The sequence below is a fragment of the Pipistrellus hanaki genome, assembly GCF_964339955.1.
Source record: "Pipistrellus hanaki genome assembly, contig: scaffold_41, whole genome shotgun sequence".
Lineage (NCBI taxonomy): Eukaryota > Metazoa > Chordata > Mammalia > Chiroptera > Vespertilionidae > Pipistrellus > Pipistrellus hanaki.
Window position 1 is genome coordinate 460,949 of NW_028182292.1, and position 19,267 is coordinate 480,215.

At 68.9% G+C, this 19,267-nt stretch overlaps 2 protein-coding genes across 3 annotated transcripts; one reads left to right on the forward strand and one right to left on the reverse strand.

Moving 5' to 3' along the window:
• Positions 1-57: 57 nt before the first annotated feature.
• Positions 58-2,787, forward strand: LOC311615971 (sphingomyelin phosphodiesterase 5-like). Of its 2 annotated transcripts, XM_084907122.1 has the most exons (7): positions 58-1,029; positions 1,126-1,198; positions 1,433-1,573; positions 1,662-1,751; positions 1,884-1,947; positions 2,037-2,172; positions 2,245-2,787. In XM_084907122.1, exons 1-7 carry the CDS (start codon positions 193-195, stop codon positions 2,443-2,445), a joined length of 1,542 nt encoding a protein of 513 aa, XP_084763248.1. In that variant the 5' UTR covers positions 58-192; the 3' UTR covers positions 2,446-2,787. The 2 variants fall into 2 exon arrangements, with proteins under 2 accessions (XP_084763248.1, XP_084763247.1); XM_084907121.1 differs by having other exon boundaries at positions 2,037-2,787.
• Positions 2,441-13,690, reverse strand: OPLAH (5-oxoprolinase, ATP-hydrolysing). Its single transcript, XM_084907120.1, is given in 28 exon segments — positions 2,441-2,624; positions 2,869-2,966; positions 3,117-3,277; positions 3,737-3,894; positions 4,004-4,153; positions 4,317-4,451; positions 4,554-4,700; positions 4,804-4,988; positions 5,564-5,738; positions 5,815-5,916; positions 6,000-6,160; positions 6,623-6,774; positions 6,992-7,104; positions 7,292-7,430; positions 7,859-7,996; positions 8,366-8,536; positions 8,618-8,730; positions 8,824-9,089; positions 10,403-10,470; positions 10,550-10,688; positions 10,760-10,925; positions 11,094-11,289; positions 11,565-11,688; positions 12,246-12,345; positions 12,731-12,922; positions 12,992-13,077; positions 13,080-13,214; positions 13,567-13,690. Coding segments are annotated over 27 exon segments (3,864 nt in total). The 5' UTR covers positions 13,162-13,214; positions 13,567-13,690; the 3' UTR covers positions 2,441-2,477.
• Positions 13,691-19,267: the final 5,577 nt, after the last annotated feature.

Genomic DNA, 19,267 nt, shown 5'->3' on the forward strand with positions numbered 1-19,267 from the left:
TTTCCTGGACGCAAATCTGCGCCCGTGCGCGTGTCCCCGGGCACTCGGGCACCTTCCTGGGTCCGCGCACAGGTTCCGCCGCCTGGCCTTGACCCCTGCGGCCCCCGCACCTGCCCCGGCGGGCGCACTGGCACGTCACCTAGCAGATGAGTGGCTGAGGTGCCCGTGGCCGGCCTAGGAGCCCCGCGCACCATGCCCTCCCGGCCGGACTGGCCCCCGGTGCCCGGCGCGTTCCGGCCCTCGCCCTTCCCGCACCCGGCGCTGCACGCCCTGCACGCCCTGGCCCGCGCGCTGCTCTTCCCCACCTACTGGGCCCTGGACCAGCTGCTGGGGTGCTGGGCCCCCAGGGCGCGCCCCAGCTTGCTGACGGCGCTGCGCGTGGCCGTGTGGGCCGGGGCGGCGCTCCTGCTGCTGCTGCTGCTCGGCCTGCCGCTGGCGCTGCCGGGCCTGCTGCTCTGGCTGCCGTTGCAGGCCTGGCGCCGCCCCTTCTGCTACCAGCCCCCCCCGCAGGGCTGGGCGCCCCCCGCGCCCTGGCGCCCCCCGGCGGAGCCCGCGCGCTGCTTCGGCTTTCTCAGCGCCAACCTGTGCCTGCTCCCCGACGGGCTGGCGCGTTTCAGCAACCTGCGGCACACCCAGCGGCGCGCCGACGCCGCGGGCGCCTTGCTGCTGGCCGGCCTGCGCGCCGCGCCCTCGCGTTACGGGGCCACGGGCTGCAGCCCGCCCCCCGAACCCGGCGCGCCCCGCGGGGTGCTGACGGCCGCCCTGCCGCCCGGCCTGGACTTCGTGTGCCTGCAGGAGGTGTTCGACCTGCGCGCGGCGCGGCCCCTGGTGAGCCGCCTGGCCCCCCACCTGGGCCCCGTGCTGCATGACGTGGGCACGTTCGGCCTGCAGCCCGGGCCGCACCTCAAGCTTCTGGGCAGCGGGCTGCTGCTGGCCTCGCGCTACCCGCTGCTGCGCGCCGCCTTCCGGGCCTTCCCCCAGGCCCGCCGCGAGGACGCGCTGGCCTCCAAGGGCCTCCTCTCCGCACAGGTACCCGCCCGCCCGCGGCCGCGCTCCGGGAGGCGGGGAGGGGGTGGGCGCGGGGCCCCCGGGAGAGGGTTGCTGGGGCTGTCCGTGGTGTTGCAGGCGCAGGTGGGCATCCTGAATGGGCGCCGCGTCGTGGGCTTCCTGCACTGCACGCACTTGCATGCCCCGAGTGGTGAGCCCCGGGGGGCGGGATGGGGGCGCGTGGGCGGGCCGACCGGCCTCTGCGTGGCGACAGACATCCCCCTTCCCGCCGTTTGTTCACCGCCCCGGACACCGCGAGCCCCTGGGGTGCCTGGGCGGGCTCACAGGGGGTGGGCAGGGTGGGCGATGGGGAGGTCGGTGGTGTGATCCGGGTTCTGAAGGGCACCCTGAGCTGAGCCTTCCTCTCCCCCTCCCCCTCCCGCAGGGGACGGACATCTGCGCTGCAAACAGCTGACGCTGCTGCTGAACTGGGCCGAGCAGTTTGAGGCCGAGAGTCGCTCCAGCGACGAAGCCGTGGCCTTCAGCGTGCTCCTGGGGGACCTCAACTTTGACAACTGCTGCCTCAGTGAGGGCGCAGGGGGCCGGGGGCGGCGCGGGGCGGGGCGGCGCGGGGGTCCCGGCCCCGCCCACCCAGCGCCGGCCTTTCTCCGCAGACGACTCGCGGGAGCAGGAGCACCAGCTCTTCAGCCACTTCCAGGACCCCTGCCGGCTGGACACCCGCCGGGAGCAGCCCTGGGCCCTGGGTACGGCGCTCCGGCGGGGACAGACCCAGGGAGGAGGGGACAGACCCAGGGAGGAGGGGACAGACTCGGGGAGGAGGGCTCGCCGGCCCGCGCGCGCTTCGCTGACCGGCCTCCCCCGCCTCCCTCCCCCAGGAACGATGCTGTGCACGTCCAGGCTCCGTCACTCGGTGGCCTGCTCCCCGGAGATGCTGCGGAGGTGAGTGGCGACTTGGGGGCGAGGCACCCCCGCCCCAGCAGCCCCGCGCGGCGGGTCGCGCTGGCCTTGATGACACCGCCCTTCCTCAGGGCCCTGGAGCAGGAGCGAGGCCGCCACCGCTACCTGGCAGGCCCTCCGCAGGGGGGGCGCCGGGCTAAGCCCTGGCGGGGCCGGCGCCTGGATTACATCACCTACCGGGGGGTGCCCGGAGGCCCGCTGAGCCCAGTAAGTGCCCCAGCTCAGGACGCCGGGCAGGCTGGCGCTGGGCGAGCCCTCACCCTGACTCCCGCCCCCCAGGAGGTCGAGCAGGTGACATTCAGCACCGCCCTGGCCGGCCTCACTGACCACCTGGCCCTGGGACTTCGGCTCCGGGTTTCTGCGCACGGAGACGCGCAGGAGACCGCCGAGAGGCCCGGGGCGAAGGCGGGCACGGAGGCCAAGCGCGATTCGGCCAAGAGGGAGCCGGGCGGGCCGCAGCCGCGGAAGCAGAGCGTCTGATTGTGGATCTTTATTGCGCGGGCCTCCCCCCCTCACACAGCCTCCTGGGCCCTGCGGTACTCGTACACGCTGCCGCGGTTGGAGAAGGACGGGGGCTGAGGGGATGGCCCGGGCGGTGGGACCGGGTCCTCGGGGTCCCCGTAGCCCCCGCCGCCTGGCGTGTGGAGGCAGAACACGTCCTGTGGAGCAGAGCAACAGTTCAGCGCGGGCGTGGTCCCCGCCTCCCGCCGGCTGCGGCCCCATCCCCACAGCAGCCCATGCACAGCCCAGTCTGAGCCCCGGAGCCGCGCTTGGAGAAGGACGGGGTCCCCCAGAAGCAGAATTAAACTGGGTCGCTAGTCACTTTTGCAACTCTGTGCACCTTCTGTGGGACGGCAGCCGCCGGGCAGGCACAGATGGGACGGGACGGGAGACCATGCTTACCCCGGGGAACACGGATACCGAGGTCTTCCCACCCAGGTTCACCGTCCTGCCGTCCTTGCGGATCAGTAGGTTTAGGCCGCGCGCACCGGGCTCCCCACCTGCAGGAGGAGGCGAGGCGCGGGTGGCCCAGGAGGCCAGGAAGGGAGAGGTGGGGAAGGTGGGCTTGGTAAAGAGACAGGGAGCAGGGAGAAACAGACCGCGTTGGGGTGAGAGAGAGACTGGGCTGGGGGGTGGGGCGCGGCGCTCACCGTGGAGGCCGTAGGGCCGGAAGGCGCGGCGCTCCGTCAGCACGGACAGCAGCGCCTCCTCGCGGAACAGCAGCTCGCGGACAACACCATCGCCGCCACGGAAACGGCCGCGGCCCCCGGACCCCAGCCTCAGCTCAAAGCGGCGCAAGATGACCGGATACCTGCACCGGCCAGAGGCTCCGCTAGGTGGTCCTGGCCCCGCCTCTCTACGCCCACGAATCCGGGCCTGGCTCCCACGCCCCGCCCACCAGTTCAGGACTGGCTCCTCGTCTCCACCCTCTCCCCGCCTACCAACCCAGGAATGGCTCCTCGTCTCCGCCCCCGTCCTGCTCACCAATCCGGCTCCCACGCCCCGCCCTCGCCACACCCACCAACCCAGGACTGGCTCCTCGTCTCCGCCCCGGTCCCGCCCACCAACCCGGGTCAGGATTCCACGCCCCACCCTCTCCACGCCCACCAACCCAGGACTGGCTCCTCGTCTCCGCCCCCGTCCCGCTCACCAATCCGGCTCCCACGCCCCGCCCTCGCCACACCCACCAACCCAGGACTGGCTCCTCGTCTCCGCCCTCTCCCCGCTCACCAATCCGGGCCCGGCTCCCACGCCCCGCCCCGCCCCTCACCTGCTCTCGAGGATCTCGGGGTCCGTGATGCGCGTGTTGGTCATGTGGCTGTGCACGCCGCTGCGCCCGTGCCAGCCGGGGCCCGCGCCCGCGCCGCCCGCCACGGTCTCGTAGTAGCCCATGTGCTCGTTTCCCAAGGTCACGTTGTTCATGCAGCCCTGGCGGGACGAGCGGTCGCTGAGGCTGCGGAAGCCTCCCCGTCCGCTCCCCGCCTCCCCGCCCTCCTGTTCCCGCTCCCCACAACAAGCCCTCCGGCGCCCACCGCACCTGGGAGGCGGCGCAGGCCCCGAAGGCCCCCAGGATGACGTCCACCACGCGCTGCGACGTGAGCACGTTGCCGCCCACCACGGCCGCCTCCGGGGAGGGGTCCAGGATGGAGCCTTTAGGAATCACCACGTTCACCGGGACCAGGCAGCCCTGCGCAGGGAGGGCAGCCCGCAGGGTCAACTGGGAGATCTGTGACCCATCACCGCCAGCAGCACCCATAGGACCATCCGGCTGCCTTTGCCCCAGGCTTGCTCAGGGTGCCTGGGGCGTAGGGTCCACCCGCCGGCCTCCCACACGGGACGCGCCTGCACACCTGGTTGAGCGGGATGTCCTTGCCCACCAGACAGCGCAGGCAGTAGATGAGGGCGGACAGCGTGATGGCCCGCGGGGCGTTGAGGTTGCCGTACACTTCTGGCCCGGTGCCGCTGAAGTCAAACACCGCGCTGCCCTGCCCACAGAGGGGAGGGGAGAGGCCATCAGCGACGAGGGGGCCATGCCACCGTCACCCCCCCCCCCCCCCCGCCCCAGGCCCCGGGCCCAGCAGCCAGACCTGACTCAGGTTGATATGCACGCGGAGTCGGATGGGGGAGCCGTCATCCATGTGGTCCTCCGCAGACACCTCCAGAGGCAGGCCCCGGGCCTGCCGGGAGGACCCGAAGGCCCGAAGCATGTCCCGCACAGCCAGCTCCGCGTTGGCCTGGCGGGGAGTGTGTTTAGAGGCCGCCATGCCACCTCCCAGGTGCGCCGAGCACCCCCTCCCCTCCCAGCTGCCGCCTTGGGGCTGGCACAGAGCGGCCCACCTGGATGTGGCTCATGTAGGCCTGCACCACGTCCAGGCCGTACTGCCCGATGAGCTCCCCCACCAGCTGGATGCCCTTCTGGTTGGCTGCCACCTGGGCACGGAGATCTGACAGGTTGTCATGCAGGTTCCGAGTCCCACTGCAGCCGGGGATCTTGCCTGGGGCCTGCAGGGCCTCCGTGACCGCTGGACGGACAGATGGACGGACAGACTCACCCCTGAGCCAGCCTCCAAGCCCGGGGGCGGCCTGGTGCCCTGCTCTCCACCCGCTGCACCCTGCCGGGCACTGTGGGCCCCATGTTGGCATCTTTGCTGCTCCTCCCTCCTGGGCCCCACCATCCCCGCAGCAGCTCCGAACCCGCTCAGCCAGAGCTCCGTCCGCCAGCTGTCCAGACTCCACTGTCCCCTCCAACCCCCAAATCCCATCAAATGCCAACCCCCCCAACCTCCAACTGTTGTCCCCGCTCTATCCTCCCTGCCCAGGGGAAGACTCAGCACCCCCCGGGGTAACTGCAGCTGCCCCTCCCCACCCCCCTGGCCCAGGGACTGGGCCACCTTAGACCCCTCCACTCTGCACGCAGGCAGGGGCACAGGCATACCGGCGTGCAGCCGGCCGGGCCTTGCACAGCCGCCCATGGCCCTGCCACTCAGCGACATGGACCTGGGCCTTCTAGGAGCCTGCAGCCCCCAGACGCGGTGCCAACCCAGTGCAAGCAGCCCACGGAGTCCCCAACGCCCGGCCCCAGGCCACTCCCACTCACCCTCCTCCTGGAACACGCCTCCCTGGACAAGTTTAAAGGACAGGAAGACAGCGCCCTCCTGCTGCAGGGAGGTGGAGTGCGGGGGCATGGAGCCTGGCGTGATGCCCCCAATGTCTGCATGGTGCCCGCGGCTGGCCACGTAGAACACAGGTCGCGCCTGACCCGGCCAGAACACCTAGGAGTGGAGAGCCGCGGTCAGCTGTATGGCCTCCGGCCCCCTCCCGGCTCCCAGCCCCAGGCAGAGCCCTCACCGGCGTGATGACCGTCAGGTCTGGCAGGTGGCTGCCCCCGGCACTGGGGTGATTGCTCAGCAGCACGTCGCCGGGGTGCAGGTCAGCCCCCAGGTGCTGGATCTGAAGCCAGGACATGGTTGGGGGTCAGGAAGGGGCGGGGTGGGAGGGGCAGGTGAGAGGGCAGGAAGGGGGGCCCAGCAGACCTGGAACTGCACGGTCTCCTGCATGGCGCCCAGGTGCACGGGGATGTGGGGGGCGTTGGACACCAGCCCCCCGTCGGGCCCGAAGAGGGCGCAGGAGAAGTCGAGGCGCTCCTTGATGTTGGTGGAGATGGCCGTGCGCTGCAGGATGCGGCCCATCTGCTCTGGAGCAACAAGTGCGGGTGCTGCTGGCCCAGCTCACCCTCAGCCCGCCCGGGGGTGGGGGTGCAGTGCTGCTGGCCCAGCTCACCCTCAGCTCTAACCCTGGGGGTGGGGGCGTGGGACCCAGGTCCTGGAGCCAGGACCCAAAGGCGGCCGCGGCCCACCTGGATGCCATGTCTGCCCGCCCCCACCGCTGCCTGGAGCCCCAGTAAGAGCCTGGGCCCCCTGGCCTGCCCTGCTCAGAGGCAGAGCCCGCTTCCTGCCCACAACCAGAGGCGCCGTGGGAGGGAGGCACGCTCTGCCCGCGGCCGGCGGGTGGGTGCAGGGCGGCGGTGCCCCCAGAGCCAGGGCCTCGGGCTCGCCCTGTCACGTCCCGATCCTGCTTCGGCCCCTTCCCCGGCACCGCTTTGGGCACCGCCTCTGCCCGGTTGGCAGACCGCGCACCGGACACGGGCAGCACTCACCCGCGATGCTCATGAAGCGGTGTGAGAAGATGGACAGGTGGATGGGGTCGAGCTGGGCGCCCACCGTGCCGAGGGTCTCCGCCCCCACGGAGATGCGGATGTCCCCGGTCTCGGTCACCTCCGCCTGGCAGCCTGGCTCCACCAGGATGGTGCTGGGGGCAGGGGCGCAGGGGTGCGGGGGGCTGGAGGGGCCAAGCCAGACCCCATCCCAACCAGGACCCTCGCTTCCCCAGGCCGGGGTCCCACCTCATGGGACCCTAGCGTCCTTCAGACTCCTGCAGCCTCCGGCCGAGAACCCCCTGCCCGGTCCCCACAGCGGTGGCCCGACCGCCGCACCCCAGGCCCCCGCCTGGCCGGGCCTCCACCTACCTGTTGCTGTCGATGATCAGGCAGGGCCCCTGGAGCTTGTGCCCATAGCCCAGCTCTCCCAGCAGGAAAACGGGGGTCTCCTGGTAGCCCCCCTCAAAGTAGCACTGGGTCATCTGAGGAGGGGTGGGGTGAAGGAGGTCCCCAGGTCCAGCACCGTCCCGTCCCCAGCCTCCCCATCCCCGCCTCCCGGTGTCCCCGAGGGCGTAGGTGGGGGTGCCTCCCGGTGTCCCCGAGGGCGTAGGTGGGGGTGCCTCCCGGTGTCCCCGAGGGCGTAGGTGGGGGTGCATGGGGGCCGCTGACCGTGTCCACCCGGGGGGGCCCCGCCTGGGTCTTGGCGACGTCCTCCAGGCGAAGGCCGCTGCGGCCGGTGCCCCTCACCCGCACGTCGTCCACCACCACCGGCCGCTCGGGGATGACGAAGCCGAACTCCCGCATGTACCTGCGCCCGGGCCCAGGGAGGGGGCGGTCAGGGCAGGCGGCCAGGCCCAGGGAGGGGGCGGTCAGGGCAGGCGGCCAGGCCCAGGGAGGGGGCGGTCAGGGCAGGCGGCCGGGCCCAGGGAGGGGGCGGTCAGGGCAGGCGGCCGGGCCCAGGGAGGGGGCGGTCAGGGCAGGCGGCCGGGCCCAGGGACGGAGGGGGCGGTCAGGGCAGGCGGCCGGGCCCAGGGACGGAGGGGGCGGTCAGGGCAGGCGGCCGGGCCCAGGGACGGAGGGGGCGGTCAGGGCAGGCGGCCGGGCCCAGGGACGGAGGGGGCGGTCAGGGCAGGCGGCCGGGCCCAGGGACGGAGGGGGCGGTCAGGGCAGGCGGCCGGGCCCAGGGACGGAGGGGGCGGTCAGGCCCGCCGGCGCCCAGGCCTCCAGCTTGCGTACCGCTCCACGAAGGCTGCCCCGAAGTCGCCTGCGCGGGGGGAGCGGGCGGTGGCCGGGTGCTGGTGGGCGGACACCATCAGGGCGCAGTCGGTGCCCTGGTAGCGCAGGTGCAGGAAGGCCTCGGTGTGGATCTGGGACCTGCAGGGGCACGGGCAGGACCCTCACACAGGCACCCGGCCAGGACGCCGGTCCCCCCTCCGTCCGCCAGCCTCCCGGTCCCTTCCTCCCCGGAGCGGGGCCCGGCACCGTGGGGGAAGCCAGGAGCTGAACAGGCTAGAGCTGCGGTCGGCAAACTCACTCGTCCGGGGAGCCAAATACCAGCAGCACAACGATTGAAATTTCTTTTGAGAGCCACATTTTTTAAACTTCTTCTAAGGCCACCTCTTCAAAACGGACTCGCCCAGGCCGTGGTATTTTGTGGAAGAGCCACACTCCAGGGGCCGCAGTGTGCCGACCACAGGGCCCAGCCCAGCCCTGCCGCCCCCCGCCCCGCCCCCAGGACCGCACCTGGGGAAGCCCTGGGCCCGCAGGGCGTCTATGCACTGCTCCTCCAGCCGGCTCAGCCGCTGGTCCAGCTGCAGGAAGGTCTCGGGCACGTAGGGCAGGGAGCAGGGCTCCTGGGCCTCGTGCACCACGTCGGCCAGCGCCAGCCCCAGCGCCGACAGCAGCCCGCTGTGCCTGCGGAGACGGGCCACAGGGCGTGAGGGGAGCCCCCGGGCAGGCCCCCTCCGCGGCCCCGGGCCCCGGGCCCAGGCTCACCTGTGGATGTACACAGTGTCCATGCCCAGGGCCCGGGCGATGGCACAGGCGTGCTGCCCGCCCGCCCCTCCGAAGCAGGCCAGCACGTGTGCCGCGGGGTCGTGACCTCGTGCCTGGGGAGCCAGAGAGGGTCAGGGGTTAACCTGCCCCGCTCACCTCCCAACCCCGCCCCCTCACCCCGGCGGGCGGGCGGGCGGGCGGCGCACCTGCGTGAGAGCGCGGATGGGCCGGCACATGGCCTCGTTGGCCACGCGTACGAACCCCATGGCCACCTCCTCCAGGCTCAGCGGGGCGGCGGGGCTCGGCCCGCCGGTCAGGAAGCTGTTGATGTCGGCGGCCACGGCCTCCAGGGCCCTCCGGGAGGCCTCGGGGGACAGCGGCTGGCACTCTCCCGCCCCAAAGATGCAGGGGAAGGAGGCCGGCAGCAGGCGGCCCAGAACCAGGTTAGCGTCCGTCACCGTCAAGGGGCCCCCTGGGAGGTGCGCACAGGGCGGGGGGCGGGGGCTGAAGTCGGGGGCCAGGCGTGGGGAGCAGGGGCCTGGCCGGGGCGGTGGGTGGGCCGGGCAGCAGGGAGGTGGGTGGGCCTGGCCGGCGGGGAGGTGGGTGGGCCTGGCCGGGGCGGTGGGTGGCCCAGGCAGCGGGGAGGTGGGTGGCCCGGGCAGCGGGGAGGTGGGTGGGCTGGGCGGCGGGGAGGTGGGTGGGCCTGGCCGGGGAGGTGGGTGGCCCGGGCAGCGGGCAGCAGGGCGGTGGGTGGGCCTGGCCGGGAAGGTGTGTGGGCCGGGCAGCGGGGAGGTGGGTGGGCCTGGCCGGGAAGGTGGGTGGGCCGGGCAGCGGGGAGGTGGGTGGGCCTGGCCGGGAAGGTGGGTGGGCCGGGCAGCGGGGAGGTGGGTGGGCCTGGCCGGGAAGGTGGGTGGGCCGGGCAGCGGGGCGGTGGGTGGGCCGGGCAGCGGGGCGGTGGGTGGCCCGGGCAGCGGGGAGGTGGGTGGGCCAGGCAGCGGGCAGCGGGGCTGTGGGTGGCCCGGGCAGCGGGGCGGTGGGTGGGCTGGGCAGCGGGGAGGTGGGTGGGCCTGGCCGGGGAGGTGGGTGGCCCGGGCAGCGGGGCGGTGGGTGGCCCGGGCAGTGGGCAGCAGGGCGGTGGGTGGGCCTGGCCGGGAAGGTGGGTGGGCCGGGCAGTGGGGAGGTGGGTGGGCCTGGCCGGGAAGGTGGGTGGGCCGGGCAGCGGGGAGGTGGGTGGGCCGGGCAGCGGGGCGGTGGGTGGGCCGGGCAGCGGGGCGGTGGGTGGGCCGGGCAGCGGGGCGGTGGGTGGGCGGGGCAGCGGGGAGGTGGGTGGGCCGGGCAGTGGGGAGGTGGGTGGGCCGGGCAGCGGGCAGCGGGGCGGTGGGTGGCCCGGGCAGCGGGGAGGTGGGTGGCCCAGGCAGCGGGGAGGTGGGTGGCCCGGGCAGCGGGGCGGTGGGTGGGCTGGGCAGCGGGGAGGTGGGTGGGCCGGGCAGCGGGAGGTGGGTGGGCGGGGCAGCGGGGAGGTGGGTGGGCCGGGCAGCGGGGAGGTGGGTGGGCCGGGCAGCGGGGAGGTGGGTGGGCCGGGCAGCGGGGAGGTGGGTGGGCGGGGCAGCGGGGAGGTGGGTGGGCCGGGCAGCGGGGAGGTGGGTGGGCGGGGCAGCGGGGAGGTGGGTGGGCCTGACCGGGAAGGTGTGTGGGCCGGGCAGCGGGGAGGTGGGTGGGCCGGGCAGTGGGGAGGTGGGTGGGCTGGGCGGCAGGGAGGGCCCTGCCGGGGGACCCAGACCTTACCTTTCCGGTAGCAGGCGGGGCCGGGGTGGGCTCCTGCAGACTCGGGCCCCACCACAAACAGGCCGGACCTGGGGGAGGGACACGGGAATTGGAGGGGGGCTGGGGGGGCAGGGGTCCCGGCCGGGGGGGTGGGGGAGGGGAGCTGACCTGAAGAAGAGGCGGGAGCCCCCCCCCGCGGCGACCGTGTTGATGTCCAGCTGGGGGGCCTGGAGGGTGACGCCGGCCGTGCTGGCCTCGAAGACGTGCTCGAACTCGCCGGCGTAGCGGCTCACGTCGGTGGACGTGCCTGGGGGGAGCCGGCGGTGAGCCCGGCCGGCCGCTGCTGGCCTCCCCCGGAAGGACCCCTCGGCCCCGTACCTCCCATGTCGAAGCCGATGACGGGCTGGCCGCCCTCGGCGTGGTAGGTGGTGGTGGAGTAGCCGACCACACCCCCAGCCGGGCCGGACAGCACGGCCCGGGAGCCGCTGAAGGCGTCCATGGGCGCCAGGCCGCCGTCCGAGCGCATGAACAGCACCTGCACGTCCTGGGGGGGGGGAGCAGGTGGTGAGGGGGTGAGGGGTGAGGGGCTGGGGTGCCCGGGAATGGGCTGGAGCGGGGGGGAGAGCAGGCGGTGAGGGGGTGAGGGGTGAGGGGTGACGGGTGAGGGGCCGGGGTGCCCGGGAGGGGGCTGGAGCGGGCGGCAGCGGCTCACCTTGAGCTGGCCCTGGAAGCCGCGGCAGAAGCCCTGCACGTAGCGCTGGATGGCGGGCGTGAGGTAGGCGTCGGCGCAGGCCGTGTGCCCCCGGGGCACGATGCGCACCATCGGCATGGCCTCCGAGGACAGCGACACGTGCGTGAAGCCCATCTCCCGGGCCAGCGCGCCCACCTGCTGCTCGTGCTGGGCCCACCTGTGACGGGACCGCACCGTCCTGCCATCGCCCGCCGGCCTCGCCCCCGGCCTCGCCCCCACTCTCCGGCCTTCTGCTCCGGGCCGGGGCAGAGTGGGGAGGGCACGGGGTCTGGGAGGGGCCCTGGGAGGAGGCCGAGCTGCAGGGCAGGCTCAGAGGGCAGCCCGAGGCAGGGCCAGGGCTGGGCAGGTTGGGGTGCCAGGCCCCGCCTTCCCCCACGCCCAGGGCCTGAGCAGGCCTGTCAGAGGGAGGCGCCTGCCCGCGCACGCACTCACGTGTAGGAGTGCATGAGGACCACGGCCAGGCTGCGGATGCCGCGGGCCAGCAGCCCCTCCAGCTCCCCACGCAGGGCCCCCAGGTCCACCGGCCGCTGCACCTCCAGCAGGTCCCCCGTGCAGCCTGCAAGGAAGCCCCCAGCCCATCAGAGGCCCGGGCCTCGCCGCCGAGCCCACACCCTTTACTTCCTTAGGCCTCACCCGGGACCTCTCTCCACGGATGGTGAGGGACAGCGGGAGAGGGGGAAAGAGAGAAATATCCATGTGAGAGAAACACACGGATTGGATGTCTCATGCATGAAACCCCGACCAAGGCCCAGGCCAGGGAGGTACATGCCCTTGACCTTGACCGGGAGGGGACCTGGGACCCTTGGGTCTGCAGGCCAACACTCTTATCCACTGAGCCACTCTGGCTAGGGCTGCAGGCACACACCTTTTCTTAAAAATATATATATATTTTTTAATTGATTTCAGAGAGGAAAGGAGAGGAAGGGAGAGGGAGGAAGAGAAACATCCATGATGAGAGGGAATCATGGATCCGCTGCCTCCTGCACACCCCCTCCTGGGGACAGAGCCTACAACCCGGGCATATACTCTTGACCATCATCGAACCCGGGACCCTTCCGTCCGCAGGCGGACACTCTATCCACTGAGCCGCACCGGCCGGGGCGAGGCACGCACCTCTGACGGGCGTCCCGGAGCCTGGCTCCCCGCGATGCAGCACCACCCGCTCGTCCACCTCCAGCACCTCTTCGTACAGCCTCTCGGGCATGGGCACGGCCTGCGGGGGCAGAGGCTCAGAGGGGCCCGGGCCTGAGGGGCCTTGCTGCGGCCTGCATCGGTGGGCAGTTCAGGCAAGGAAATATGTCCCGGCAGGCCGTGGACGGGCCCAGGAGGCAGTCAGAGGGGGCGGCCCCAGCCCGGCCCACCCAGGCGGCTGCTCCCTGCCCCGGGCAGCAGGCAGTGGACCGTGGCTGACTTCCCTGCCCCCCAAAGCAGCTCCGTCCCCGGCCGGGACCAGGCTGGCGCGGCCGCCTCACCCCTGGCCCTGAGTGCTGGGAGCACTCCCAGCCGCCTCTCTGCCTCTCAGCTGCTGGCCCTGGGCCGGCACTGCCCCTTCCCAGGATGGCCCCCAGGGCCCCGCGGCCGCCGGGCGGGCGGCTCACCAGGTCGAAGAGGTCCTCGCGGGCCTGGGTGCCCACGTGCAGCAGGTCCCGGAAGCCCCGCGTGACCAGCAGCGCCACCCGCTCGCCCTGCCGCTCCAGCAGCGCGTTGGTGGCCACGGTGGTGCCCATGCGGATGCTGGCGATGCGGCTGGTGTCCAGCGGCCGGTCCCTCGGCAGCAGCACGCCCCCCTCCTGGAACGGCGCCGGGTCAGGCCTCAGGCCCTGGGCCCCGCCCGCCGCCGCCTGCCGCCGCCGCCCCACCTGCTCCAGGATGCGGCGGATGCCCTCGGTGGGGGCGTCCACGTAGTTGGCGGGGTCCTCGGAGAGCAGCTTCAGCACCCGCACCTGCCCCCCGGGCACTGGGCAAAGACGTCCGTGAAGGTGCCTCCGCGGTCGATGGCAAAGTGGAAGCGGCCCTCGGGGCTGCCCATGGCGCCGGGGCTGGGCTCCAGCGGGGCCTCTTCAGGCTGCAGACCTGGGAGCACTGGACAGAGGGCAGGGGTCAGCGGGAGGGGGCGCCCTCAGGGGGCAGCGGGGAGGGGGCGCCCTCAGGGGGCAGAGCGGGGAGGGGGCTCCTCAGGGGGCAGGGGGAGGGGGCGCCCTCAGGGGGCGGCGGGGAGGGGGCTCCCTCAGGGGGCAGAGCGGGGAGGGGGCGCCCTCAGGGGGCAGCGGGGAGGGGGCGCCCTCAGGGGGCAGCGGGGAGGGGGCGCCCTCAGGGGGCAGCGGGGAGGACATCCAGGTCTGGGAGGAGGCGGAGCTGCAGGACCAGGTCGGAGGGCAGCCTGGGGCAGGGCCAGGGCTGGGCAGGGGGGGTGCCAGGCCTAATGCCCCCCCACCTCGCTGCTGGGTTGAGGCCTGCAGCAGGCCTGCCAGAGGAGCCCTGGGCCTGGGGTCCCGTCTCGGTCGCACCAGGCGGCGGGAGGGGAGCTCCACTTCCCAGGGGTGCGACCTTCGGACCCAGGCCTGTGGGACAGGACGGACCGGACCGGACGGGACCGGACGGGGACCAGGCGGCACCGCGCAGCGCGGGCGGGGGAGCGGGCGGGGAGGGGGAGGGCACGGCGGGAGGACACGCAGGTCCGATGGCTGCGGGACCCACCTGGCCGTGGCTGCGGTCTCTCCCCTCTCCCGGCTGCACCCGGCCGGCCTGCCCGCTCGGCCCGGAAGCCGGCCCGCCCCCCGCACTGCCAGTCCGGGCGCCGCTCGCGGTTGCGTCAGGCTGGGCCTGCCCGGATTTGCCTCTGCCCTGGCGGCCGGCCACCGGGACGGCGGCAGGCGGGGGCCTCCCCAGCGGCGCCCGGCACCTCCCCTCCCCCGCGGTCTGGCACCCGGCACCTCGGCCCCGGCCTGGTGCCTCCCGCGCACCCACGTGTCCCCCTCGGGGCAGAAATCGGATATCCAGGACCAGCGGTGGTTTGGGAAACACCAATCATGGTCCCTGAGCCCTGCTTGACAGTTCTGGTTAAAGAGAGGACACACTGACGGCTGGGAGTACAGCCCCTACCGGGGGGCAGCCTGGGACCCCGGGGTTAGCCTCCGACCCGGGGGGCAGCCTCGGACCCGGGGGGCAGCCTCGGACCCGGGGGGCAGCCTCCGACCCGGGGGGGCAGCCTCGGACCCGGGGTTAGCCTCCGACCCGGGGCGGGGGGGGGCAGCCTCGGACCCGGGGGGCAGCCTCGGACCCGGGGGACAGCCTGGGACCCGGGGGCAGCCTCGGACCCGGGGGCAGCCTCGGACCCGGGAGCGGGGGCAGCCTTGGAGTTAGGTCCATCCCCCTTCAGGAACTGCCTGTCAGGGGAAGAAGAACACCCTGGATGCCCCACCCCCGCCCCCACCCTGCCCCCTGGCCTGCTCCCCTGGCCTGTCTGTCCTGCTCCCCTGTAACCTCCCTCCTCCGCCCAGTCAGCTGCGCTTGGGGGTGCAGAGCAGAGGTCTGTGGGGGGCCTGCTCTCCCCACGCTGCGGCAGGACCGGGATAAACGCTCACCCAGGACTCGCCCCGGCCGGCCTCTGCTCAGCCGGCTGCAGCAGTGACAGGCGGCCGGACCCCGGCTGTCCGGTTTCCTCCCCTTGACCTGTAGGGCCAGAGGCCTCCCTAGTGTGGTGAGGCCTGGGGTCCCCTCCCACCTGCCTGTGCCAAGGCCGCGTCCACCTGCAGTGCCTGGCCAAAACCTACAGCCACCGTGGATCCACTTTCTTTTCCTTTTCTTCCTTCTTTCTTTTTTCAATTGATTTTTTTTTTTTTTTTTTTTTACAGAGAGGAAGGGAGAAGGATAGAGAGCTAGAAACATCGATCAGCTGCCCCCTGCACACCTCCTACCAGGGATGTGCCTGCAACCAAGGTACATGCCCTTGACCGGAATCGAACCCGGGACCTTTCAGTCCACAGGCTGTCACTCCATCCACTGAGCGAAATCGGTCAGGGATACGGTATATATAAATAATTTTAGGGAGGAAGGGAGAGGGAGAGATAGAAACTTCAATGATGAGAATGACTGATGAGTGCCTCGTCCACGCCCCCTACTGGGGATTGAGCCCCAAACCTGGAATGGAACCCTGACCTCCTGGTTCATAGGTCAATGCCCAGGACCTCTGAGCCATGCCGGCGGCGGGCGGTTTCCCCCTTCTGTCTTGGCAGAAGCCGAATGAGGGACGCCCGCGGGGCCCCTGGGCCCGCCCCTGCACGCCGGCGCGGCTCACCTCGCTGGGCATCCAAGAGATTGATGTTCCTGCGCCGGGGCGGCCGGGGGCTGGAGGCCACCTCGGCGGCCAGGAGCTCGGAGCCGAAGAAGCTCAGGCAGCTGCCGCGGTTCCGCAGCGCCAGCTTCAGCTCCTGGTTCTCCTGGATCAGCTGCACCAGCTTCCGCAGCTCCTCGTTCTCCTGGGCCAGCCGCTGGATCTCCTGCCGCAGGCCCTCGTAGCTGCTGAGGAGGGACGTGCCCGGCATTGTGGGGGCCGGGAGGGCAGCAGCTCCCAGCGGCCGCGGGCAGCCAGGGACGCAGAAGCGCCATTGTGAGGTCAGCGCCCCCCTGCCCCCACGGCCCCGGGCATTCCGGGGCTGGGGCCAGGCCCAGCGATTCCAGCCACTTGGAGCGGCACAGGGCCCACCGCCAAATGGCTAGCGGGGTCCCGCCCTGGCCTTGGGGTCTCTGAGGAAGAACCCTTCTGGAGGACAGAAGCTTCTCTTCTTTATTATATGTGTATTGATTCCAGAGAAAAGGAGAGGGAGTGGGAGAAAGAGAAGCATCAATTGATAGAATCATTGATCTCGGCTGCCTCTCCTGCATGCCCCCTACTGGGTTAGGAGCCTGCAACCCAGGCATGTGTTCTTGACCGGAATTGAACCCAGGACCTTTCAGTCCACAGGCCAGTGCTCTATCCACTGAACCACACCAGCTGGGGTGACAAGTTTCTTCGTCTCAGCCCAGCACCGAGTTGAAGGGAAGCGGGTAGAGAGCCAGCCAGCCCACCTGCTCATCTGGCCACTCACTGGCCACCACTCCCAGGTCCCCACCCACCTGTGCCAGGTTGTGGGGTGTTTGTTACAGGGGTGCAGGCACCCTGTAAGAGGCCCCATGTTCAGGGCCCCAGTCTTGGGGCGATCCGCAGGCAGGCCCTACAAGAGGTCTGAGGACGGCAGGCTCTCAGGTCCGGGGAGCCACCCCAAGGCCAGCGATTGGGCCGACAGTTCACCAAACGTGAAGGACTCCTTCTCTCACATGGTCTGACCTCCTCTGGGGCCGTTCTGTGCAGCTCCCGTTTGAGGCCTTTCCTTGCATTTTGGTTATTTTACTTCATTTTATTGTATTTATTCAATCACTGTTTATTGTACATCCTAGGTCCTTCTCGCTGGTCCGCTCAGTGCGGTTCACACTCACCTAGCAGGTGTGGCTGGGATTTGCCTGTTCCTTCCCCAGTGTGGCACAGCGACCTCCAGTGTGGCATGGTGACCTCCAGTGTGGCACAGTGACCTCCAGTGTGGCATGGTGACCTCCAGTGTGGCATGGTGACCAATGCCCTCCAGTGTGGCACAGTGACCGCCAGTGTGGCACAGTGACCTCCAGTGTGGCATGGTGGCCTCCAGTGTGGCATGGTGACCTCTTGGGGAGTTCTTACTGTGGCTGACTTGGGGAGGAAGCCTCTGAGAGCCGTGCTCAGGTGACTAAGGGACAACTGCACTTAATCCCAATGAAAAAAATGACAATTTTAAAGGTTCCAATACTTCGGAAGTAATTTTTTTTTTTATATAGAAATGGTCACTTGTTTATGTATTTTTAAAAAATATATATTTTATTGATTTTTTACAGAGAGGAAGGGAGAGAGATAGAGAGCTAGAAATGTCAATGAGAGAGAAACATCGACCAGCTGCCTCCTGCACACCCCCCACTGAGGATGTGCCCACAACCAAGGCATGTGCCTAGACTGACGCTCTATCCACTGAGCCAAACCTGTTTCAGCAGTAATCCTAATTCTAAGGGTTATGGAGTAGAGTGTTGATGACAGGACTAGAGATCTTACCCCAAAAGAATGACAGGCTCACCTTGGCCAGTGGCTCAGTGGTTAGAGCCCTGGCCCATGCGACGGAGGATTGTGAGTTCATTTCCGAGCCAACAACACACACCTGGGCTGCAGGTTCCATCCCTGGCACTATCGACCGAATAGTCAGGGCACTTGCCAGAGGCAACCAATCATTGTGTCTCTCACATCAATGTTTCTCTCTCTTCCTACCTCCCTTCCACTCTAAAAATCTATAAAAAATATCCTCAGGTGAGAATTAACCAAAATGTAAACAAATAACAATCAATGGGGAAAATGTCCTTGGGTGAGGATTAAAACAAAACAAAACAAAACAAAAAAAAAACAAGAAAAAAGAGTGACAGCCTGAGGGCAGTAAACTTCAACTCAGACCCTGTTTTTTTAAAAATATATTTTATTGTTTTTAAAAATATATATTTTATTGATTTTTCACAGAGAGGAAGGGAAAGGGATAGAGAGCTAGAAACATCGATCAGCTGCCTCCTGCACGCCCCCTACTGGGAAAGTGCCCGAAACCAAGGTACATGCCCTTGCCTGGAATCGAACCCAGGACCTTTCAGTCCGCAGGCTGATGCTCTATCCATTGAGCCAAACCGGTCCCGGCTCTCATCATTGATGCTTCTATCTCTCCCTCACCCTTCCTCTCTGAAATCAATAAAAATGTATTAAAAAATTAAAATGTGCCGAAGCCGGTTTGGCTCAGTGGTAGAGCGTCGGTCTGCGGACTGAAAGGTCCCAGGTTCGATTCCGGTCAAGGGCATGTACCTTGGTTGCAGACATATCCCCGGTAGGGGGTGTGCAAGAGGCAGCTGATCGATGTTTCTCTCTCATCAACGTTTCTAGCTCTCTATCTATCTCCCTTCCTCTCTGTAAAAAATCAATAAAAATATATTTAAAAAAAATTAAAATGTGACCACATCCTAATAAAGAGGAAATATGCTAATTGACCATCACTCCATCACAAATATGGCTGCACCCACAGCTGAGGCCAAGTTCCCTTAAGGAGCCTTAACGAGCAATCAACAGGGACCTGAGGCTACGCCCTCCCCTGTCCCTGTGGGGCTTGACAGGGGACCTCAGGCAGCACCCCCCCTGCCCTGGTGTTAGTCTGGGGGATCTCAGGTTGAAATGCTCCCCCCCCCAGCCCCCCCCCCGCCCAGGGCCTGGCCAGGGGACCTGAGGCTACACCCCTGCCTGGCAGGGCTTGACAAGCATGGGACTGGTGGGGTCTGGATCTAGCCCAATGGGGAGGACCGGCTGGGTCTGGGTCTCACATGATTTTGAGGTGCATGTGGGTGGGCGGGGGCTTGACTCTGGGTCCCATGGTGCACCCCAGACTCTGACAGGAGGAAGGTTTTCATATACATTTTACTACTTTTATCTCTGACACTTCTATTATAAAGGGCAAATAGCAATATTAAATTATTTCCTCTAATTCCCTTTTAATATGCACGGGTCACTAGTGTATGCATAATAAAATCATGTGTCTTTTTTTTATATATATTTTTATTGACTTCAGAGAGGAAGGGAGAGGGAGAGAAACATCAATGAAGAGAATCCTTGATTGGTTGCCTCCTGCACGCCCCCTACTGGGGATCAAGCCGGAAACCCAGGCTTGTACCCTTGACCGGAATCGAACCTGGGACCCTTCAGACCACAGGCCTAAGCTCTACCCTCTGAGCCAGACCAGCTAGGGCACATATGTCTATTTTCAAATGAACAAAGGCAAATACTAAATGGTAAGAGAACGTGTGTTTCGTGGGCGAATAGCTGTATTTGCGCCTGCGAACCGCCGAGGGGACTCCCAGGCCCGAAGGGGAACGAGCCCTTCGCGGGCGACCAGGCCGGCGAGGGAACGGGGAATTCTGCCCCCGCCAGCCTCCAGCTCTGCAGCCGGAACTGGCCAAGCTCCCCGGGAACGGAAGTGAGGAAAGTGGTGCCGCGGGAATTGTAGTTCTCAGACGCCGGAAGTAGGGACCAGGGTTTCCCGGAACCTTAGTTC

Bases quoted from the DNA above. Each gene is read 5' to 3' on its own strand.
- LOC311615971 (XM_084907121.1), top strand. From the start codon at position 193: ATGCCCTCCCGGCCGGACTGGCCCCCGGTGCCCGGCGCGTTCCGGCCC. The intron at 1,199-1,432 runs GTGAGCCCCGGG...CCCCTCCCGCAG, and splicing joins GCACTTGCATGCCCCGAGTG to GGGACGGACATCTGCGCTGC. The intron at 1,948-2,036 runs GTGAGTGGCGAC...GCCCTTCCTCAG, and splicing joins TCCCCGGAGATGCTGCGGAG to GGCCCTGGAGCAGGAGCGAG.